Below are 9,103 nucleotides of genomic sequence, written 5' to 3' on the forward strand. Positions count from 1 at the left end.
AAAGCTGCGTATACCGTCCTCATTTTTTACTCAAACAACTGGTAAAAGTCAAACATTCTTTAAATCATAAAATATTACACTTTAGCTTTATGTTGGTCTCAGGACTAGGATGGCAATTTTCTCAGCTCCGGAGGGTTTTTGCCCACTTCGCTCTTAATGGGGTAAATGTAATAGCCTCTAAATAGATTTGGAAGAAGTATGATAAAATAAGTCAAAATTCAAAATGAGTTTGAGACGTAAGACAGATTTAGTGATAAAAAAATTAAAAATTTAAAATGAATTTGGACAATAAATCCGTTCGACCCGACCCTTGTTAATGTAATTGTCAGCTTATTTATAGCATGAGGGCTAATTTTTTTTTACCTATTCTAACCCTGCAATTAAATATAGTGCGCGAATTAGTATTTTATCTGTCGGAATAAGAGCGAAAATAATATACCAATTACAAACCGTTCCGAAGTAAGAACTGAATTAGTATGACGAATTTTCAAATGGGGCAGAGTAAGGTTTAGCTAAATCATCCCAACTTCATTCAGTTATCATCCCTACTTTGGTATATAATATTGAAAGAAAATATAATAGATCCGTTTTAAATGGGTTTACCGATAAAACCCAAAAAAATATAAAAATAAAAATAAAAACCCTAATTTCTCCGTCATCACCTTGCGCCGTAGCCACTCCTCACCCTCTCTCCATCTCTCTCACCCCCCACCACCCTCTCTCTTTATTTTCCACTTTCTTGTACGGTAGTTTACATTGCACACATATATGTGTTTGTATATATATATATATATATCTGTAGCAAATTAAAAGATCTCGTTAACATGGGAACAATTCTCAACTTTCAAACCTGTAACTGTTTGAATTGTTGAATCATCTCAACTTTCAAAACATGACTTTTGTTTACATATAAATATAGCAATTACGTAGAGGGAAGGGTAGATGAAGACGAACCATTATCTTCTTCGATCAGAGTGATAACAAATTCGGTGTTGGAGTTTCCGTTACGGCGGGCGACGAGGACGGGAGGGGCTGCAGAAGCGCCAGCAACAAGGGCTAGGGTTTTGGTGGTCGGTTTGAGGGAGAGGCTGTGGAATGAAGAGCGGAGGAGCCGTGGGTTGTTATGGTTAGGGTTTGAGAGGGGAAATTGAAGAAGAGAGTGAGATGGGTCGGAGGAGAGGACGGTGTGAGCGGCCATAGCTGCTACTTGCAGCGTTTTGTGGGAGAGATGATGGGGAGAACCGCCATAGAGAATCGGGTTATTCAGATGGATTGTACCGGATACCCATTTTTAACGGGTCTGATCCACTTTTAGTTCTAAGACCAAAGCATTATGGGCATAAACTGAAAATTGCAAATAAAAATACACTATTTCATCACATTTTCTATTTATAAATACAAAATTATCAAGATATTTTGAAATTTTTATTAAAAAAAAATTAGTCAAAATTGACAATCAGGTACAATTTGTTATAGAATTTTAAATACTAAATAATTTATATGTACATACTAAATAATATAGGTGTTTTTTGAAAAAAAAAAATATATATATATATATATATATATATTTGGCATGCGATGGATTTTTTTTGTGAACATTATAAGTATTTTAATCGTTAAATTGAAAACCGTCAAATTAAATACTTTCCTTTGACATCGTGGTCTCACTACCATCTAATGCCACATTACAAAATAAGTTGTCACCATGCCATGTTGATATACAATAAATGTTAGAAGACAATTTAATTTTGAATTAACTCATTAAATTGCAAATTAAATAAATTTATATCACCCTAGACGAGCAGTGCTAGTCATCATCTACAATGCATCATACAATTATTCAATAATTTTGACTAATTTCGTGTACAGGTGCCTTAAATTTATTTGAGTAATCATTTATAATCCTAAGCCCTAACTATGCATAAAGATACGAACATAATTCTAAATTTTGGAATTATACTTTCAGACCAAAGCAAATTATTTACATATCATTTGATTATCTCCATGGTTAATTATATATAACTTTAATATAAAAATATATATATATACACACACACCATGTTGGAACCGGATTGCAACTGTTACAATATATATCCAACAAGAGGAGATAATCACATAAATATAAATATGTGATAAATAATAATATTTTTAAAATATTAATAAAGAAATTAAATATAATTTCAAATTAAAGTTTAGAAACGCGTAATTGCTTCCTAAATATAGTTAAAGCCTTTCCTAAATGCAATCGGAATATCACTTGGCAGTACTATCTCCGAAATTCAACCCAGATTCAATGATCTGTATGTCCATAAAATGACACCCTTTATGAACATTTGTATTCATCTCCGTCCAATCATTTGTCTAAAATAAAATATAATTTAAAAAATTATATTTAAATACATATTTCAGTATATATAGATATTTGATGTACCCACGTGAAATGTTTAGAATTCAACAATTTGTTATCCAAAAGTTGGTTGGAATTTTAATTATAATCATCGAAATGGTCACCAGAATCTGGAATGAAAAGTTAGAACTTTAGACGAAGTCTCACCGCCAAAAACCTCATCGATGTTTCACCAGATTTCTCATCATCTCACTGGAATTCTCTCTCACTTTCTTTGACTTAGGCCTTGCTCAAGTCTGGTACATCTCATATGGGCTCGCCCCAAGTTCATTCATAGGGCTCCAATTGAAAGGTGCTGTAAATGTTGGAATAATCCAAAAGCCCGTTACCTTCCCATGTTCAACGACCAATATCACTTGATCTTTCACTATTCCATCTACCAGCTAGGCAACTTGTTGGTTGTTTTATAAAATAGGGGATAAATATATTAAAAGTATATTTTAAAATCCTTTAAAAAAAAACCATATATTTTAAAATACATTCCAACACAGCACACAGTGTATTTAAGTAAAAATCTAAAACTAAGCGGCTATGGTTGTTGTGGCCAACTTCCAAAAAGAAATATAAAAACTATCAAAGAAAAAATAAATTCGTTCCCAAAAGAAAATTTGAATGAGAGTTTCTCCCTTGGGTCTCTAAAAAGAAAAGTAATTATATCACGTCTCATTAGTGATAAAATCATGAAAAACATTTTGTGATGTTTATCATTTTTTGTGATGTTTATCACTTTTCATAAATAATAGAGTTGTTAAGAGAACAATCATGATCATGGTTCGCAGTATCAGTCGCGGTCACGATGTAATGAATTTAGATAAAATTAGTATAAATTGATTAATACGGATCGTGTATCGGCTAATACGGCGAACCATGATCGTAATTTTGACATTGATAGCATAGACTCTACAATAAATTCCAGATCATCCAAGGGTTAAAATATTATTGTTAATACTAATGAAGGATATTTTTGTTTGGAATAAATTGAAGTATAATAATAATTGTTACTACTACTTAAACCTTGATATATATATATATATATATAAAAGAAAGTGAAGTGGTCATTGAAAAACAAGAAAAATAATTTTTAACCCCAGTGGTATGTTATGGATGGAGTCTGGAGACAACACTCTGGGCCTCGGTTGGAGTTTGGGTGTGAACAAAAAGTTTGAGTAGGAGTGTGAGCGTGTGTTTTGTCATTAATTATATATATATATATTCGGTTTTGCTAAAAAATATTTTTTGTATTGGAAAAGTCATGTGAATTTACAATTACACCTTTTCTTTGTATATTTACAAAAATAAAATATGTTCATGCATAACTTAACAGTCCTTATTAAATAACAGAATAATAATTCCCGTGTCTTTAAATGCTCAAGAAAACTATAGTTTTTTCTTGTTTTAATTTGTAGAAAAATAATTCAAAAGATATTTATTCATGACAATCTATTGAAACTTGTTAACGGTTTATGAATTAATAAAAGGGACCACTCCTCTTTTCTACACTTGCACTTTTTTTTATTCAACATAAATAACTCTCCCTTCTCAAAAGAAACAATTTACTCAATAAATATATTTTTAGGAATTTCTTATGGGTACTTTTTTTTTTATTTTTAAATTCTGCCAAGAGAGAAAACTTCTTCCTTTTTTTTTATTAGTCATGTAGACTAAGAACATTAAAGATTAGAAAGAGAGGTCTTATCTCACATCGGATGATTGGGTGTATATGGGTACATCACCTAATAGCTTAAGCTTGTAGGTTGCATTATAGTTAGTATTAGAGTCAAGATTTAATGTCACGCCAAATGCCTTCTTGGGCTAACCCACCAGGGAGCCCGAATCCAGGCCAATTCAAGAAAGTGATTGGGTGTATATATATATATATATATATGAGGGTTTTGTCTTATATCGGATCCGAATGGAGAAGTGAATAAGTATATATGAGTTGGGTGTTATCATTACCTAGTAACTTGAACTTTCGATCAAATCGTAAAGCACCTGGCCCATTACACCTATGCTACATTTGGTGTACAGGAATGAAATAAAATGGAATGCTCATTCCAACCATTCCTTTGTTTGGTATGCTACTTAAAGTTTGAAAATTCATTCCTATGAATGAATGACCATTCCATTGGAATGAAAATTCATTCATATGAATAAAAATCCATTCTACAACTAAACATATGGAATGGTCATTCCATTCCCAAGTAATTTATTTTAAAAAATCGACTTCCCAAAACACCCTCATATTTCAAGTCTAAAAACCACCATTACTTTCCACCACAATCATCTTCGCCTTTCACCACCACCACCACTACCACTGCCTTTCAACACCACCACCGACTTTCACCATCGCCCACCACTTTCCACCACCACTACCGCCACTGCTTTCACCACCGCTACCTCCACCGTTTGCTGCAACCACCGCTACCGCTACCACTACCACCTTCCACCACCACCACTGCCATTACCTTTCACCACCTTCCACCACCATCGCTGCCATCGCTTTTCACCACTGCCACCACCTTCCACCACCGCCACGCCATAGCCCTACACCACCACCACCACGCCATAGCCCTACACCACCACCACCGCCTTCTACCACCGCCGCCGCCACCGCCACCTTTCACCACCATCGCCACTGTCGCTGCCTTCAACGACCACCAACGTCGCCACCATCGTCTTCCACCACCACCATTGCCTTCTACCACCTTCCATCACCACCGCCGCCACCATCTTCCACCACCGCCACCGCCACCACCTTCCACCGCCACCTTCCACCACCGCCATTGCCTTCCACCACCGCCACCATCACCTTCCACCACCGCCACCATCACCTTCCACCACCGCCTTCCACCACCGCCACCACCACCATCGCCCACCACCTTCCGCCACCACCTTTCACCACCGCCACCACCACCTTCCACTACCGCTATAGTTATACCACTATCTCCTTCCATCACAACCACCACATTACTGCCACCGCCTTCCACTAACATCACTGCCACCTTCCACCAACATCACTGCCACCTTCCACCACTACTGCTACCACCAATTTTCACCGTTGCCACCACCGCCGCCTTCCAACACCACCACCTACACTACTACCGCTTTCCACCATCCACCACCGCCACTGCCAACATTTATTTTTAAAAAATTATTAGAGAATATCATTTTGTTAATTTTATTTAATTTATTTGTTACTAAGAGGGATATTTTGGAGAATTCAATTAGAAATTTATTCCATTCTAAATTTTAAATTGGTCCAACCAAACACTATGATGGTTTTTATCATTCCATTCCTACACATTTCATATTTATAACCAAACAATACAATGAGAATGACTATTCCATTCCATTCCCATTATCATTCCATTCCCACTTGCATTGCATTTCATTCATGTACACCAAACGTAGCACTATTGTAATGGGTGAGCGTTTGCCCATTTGTCAAAAAACTTAAATTATTAGGTAGAGCTGCATAGACACCCATTTATACCTATTTAATTTTTCATTCGAATTCGATGTGGAACAAGAACTCCTTGTAACACCTATCATATTTGGAAGGGTAGTTTTTCTAATTTAAAAATAATAATAACCATTCACTTATGATTTTTTTCTTTTTGAAAGTTTCGTCGATTTGTATAAATTGAAGAAGAATACATGAAGGCATTTGGCCAAAATAAAGCAGAGAGTTGTTTGGTTTGTTATTTTGAAAATAATTTTCTATTATTTGAAAACAAAAAAATTATACAAAAATTTTGTTTGATTTAATTTTTTGAAAATTATTTTATAAAATCTCAGTTATAAAAAAATCTGTTTCCACATAATAATTTTTTTTTTATGGTTATCTCTTTTTTGAGTTATTTATAATTATATTTTATGAGTTATTTAGAATTATTTTCAAAATTACAGACCAAACAAACTTGATAACCAAGACTCAAAGACTAATCCAAACCTAAGAATATTGATTTCTGTTCCGGTGATCAGAAATCAGTTCGGCGGTCTTGAGGATGGACCAATAAGATTGGATAAATATTTAATTTGTTAAAAATTAATTAGTGAATTGAGTCACCTTAATTTTCTGTCTTCCAATTGACTTTTTGTTACCTTTATTTTCTATAATTTTCCTGATCAAAGGATGCCTGATCTGTTTAGTACTCAAAAGGGAGTGCCCAATTATCAGAAAACCCACACCATGCACATGATAGCACACAAATTATTCCACACTACTTAAACAGTAGTCAAAGCACTAACAGTTTGTTCGATACCACTTAACAAATTTATATCGTACTATAAAATGTGCGTTATTTCTGACAATTGTGAGGGCTCCAAAAAAAGAAAAGGAAAAAGAGTCTAATCTTACCATGTACGCGAAGCACTTGATTATAACGTGTTGGGCGTGTGTTAACACACGTGCCACAAACAGAAGACCAAAAAGATAAGTTACGAAATAGGAAGGGGAGCCCAGATAGTAAAGAGCGGGGTGTTTCAGTCACGCCATTCACACAGTATCAACTAAACATAGAAAAAGGTCGTGACCCCACGCGCATTTACTAGCGTCTTCACAACACGCTCCAATCATAATGGTTACAGTGGTGTTACTTTATTGGTAGCCTGGTAGGGTTGCAGGTGACAATGGTCCCCTTCAAATAACTACTAACTTCTATTCAATCTCTTTGATTTTTGGTAGCCTATTTTATTTTATTTTATTTTATTTGTTTATTATTATTATTTTTGACAGTTTGTAACTCATTGAGCTCGAATCTTGGAAGACAATTGTTTATATATATATATATATATATATTAGAATTTTTATGAATTGCACTTGTTAGAAAATCCGCCTTGATGGGATGTTGTTGAAAGATCTAGGTTAAGTATCAATGTTATTGATTTTTTTACTATTTTTACGAAATTCTTTGAGTGAGAAAGAGCAACTAGAAGAAGGCTTGATGATTTATAATTCGTTTTAAATTAAATATGACAAGTTTGAGTGAATATCGAACTTTAACATGTGTATAATAAAAACGTTTTATATAAATTTGGGGCTCCGTATGTTCTTGTTTGAGCTTGTCAATAATTAATTTTCAATGAAATTGGAAAAAACTATCACCATTATGAGATATTTTTATTTTTTTTGGGTGAAAATTTCACATGAAATTGGGTGATTGAAAATTTAGAGGGAATTTTTTTTTTTAACTCAACCTAACACAAGACAACTTATTTTTTATACTTTATACGATGAGTATTATCACTTTTAGACATTTGTGGAAGTGTTCTTCACAATATTGGATTATTTGGCGAGTTTTAAAGTAGACTTAGTTCTTGAAAGAAGCTCAAGGAGCTAAGTGTCTCTTTAACAATGGTTTTGTTTCTGTTTTGTGTTTCTATTTTAATCCAAAACATAAAATATTTGATAAAATTAAATTTGTTACAACATTCAATAAAAACCACCAGCAATAAAAAAAATATGTAACAAAAACATTGCCAAACAGATTTAAAATTTTCACTCTTGAGATGCATTTTGATAGACAACACAACAGTCCCATTAAAATAACTGTTGATCCCTTTTAAATTATATTTGTACTTTTAGATATATTTTCCTAAAAAACATGAGAATTGTTTTTTAAAATCACTCACACACTCCATAAAACGGTTACTAAGAGTATAAATTGTATAATAATTAACTTGAGCCATCCCTTTCCATAAAAGTGTTATTAGCATTCCGAAAAAAAGTTATTTCATTTAAAGTGTGCCATATTTATTAGTCAAATATATAATTCATTGCCCTGTAATAAACTTAATCAATAAGATCGATGGATTGTTTTCTATTTTGAAACCAAAAAGTGGACCAATTAACGGATCTAATGGCATTCATTTATTATTTTATAACCTTATTAAGTTTCATAATTGAATGCTTATTCAATACCAATACCAAATTCAAAGAATAATAAGTGCAACTTAAAAGTCTGATAAAATTTTAAGAAAGAGAGACTTTGCCTATCAGTTATCAATAAGTAAAAGTATTTATAAGAAAATTTTAATTTTATAATTAGCATTTTAAATTTCAGCAAATTTTAGCTCTTCAAATTTACAAGTTAATCAAACAGACCTCAGTGTGATGACTTTGGAGTAATATAGTTTCTAAGTAGAAGATTTATAAACTCTGGATCTAGCCAAATTTAATTGAAAAACAACTAAATTAATTTTCAGAATTAGTTAGTTTTTTTTTCTTTTTAATTAATTATTATGTTTATATAGCTAAACAAATTTTCATAAATTAATCTCTTGCTTGACGAGAATGAGCTATGTAAGTATTGTATATAAGATGGCAATTCAATATATATATATATATAAAACGAGACAGAAGTTTATACTGAACAAAAATCAATAACAGAAACCATCTACCATATATGCTCAATCAAGTGGGCCGCACGTGATATAAATTTATGAAGGAAATAAAGGAATGGATCATGCAAGATGTCCATTTCGATTCCTATCATTTAAGAGTCAATTTTTTATTTATTTATTTTATTTTATTGTTGGTAAGTTAACGGCACACAAACACAGTCACCTTACCATATATAGAACTCGAATCACTCACCTTCTTCTCTTTCGGAAAGAGTGCTCATATTCGTCAACAGATGCATACTATTTGAATCGAAATGGTTAAGTGAAATGGTTAGTTGTAATAAAGGTCAT

At 33.1% G+C, this 9,103-nt stretch overlaps 1 protein-coding gene across 1 annotated transcript; it reads right to left on the reverse strand.

Annotated features, from left to right (window-relative positions):
* Positions 1-922: 922 nt before the first annotated feature.
* On the reverse strand, positions 923-1,198 carry LOC132281588 (superoxide dismutase [Cu-Zn], chloroplastic-like). The gene has a single exon (XM_059783284.1). The coding sequence runs from the start codon at positions 1,196-1,198 to the stop codon at positions 923-925; it is 276 nt and encodes a 91-aa protein (XP_059639267.1).
* Positions 1,199-9,103: the final 7,905 nt, after the last annotated feature.

Source organism: Cornus florida, unplaced genomic scaffold (genome assembly GCF_030987335.1).
Source record: "Cornus florida cultivar Cherokee Brave unplaced genomic scaffold, ASM3098733v1 CherokeeBrave_3.0.0_Hap2_Chr11, whole genome shotgun sequence".
Lineage (NCBI taxonomy): Eukaryota > Viridiplantae > Streptophyta > Magnoliopsida > Cornales > Cornaceae > Cornus > Cornus florida.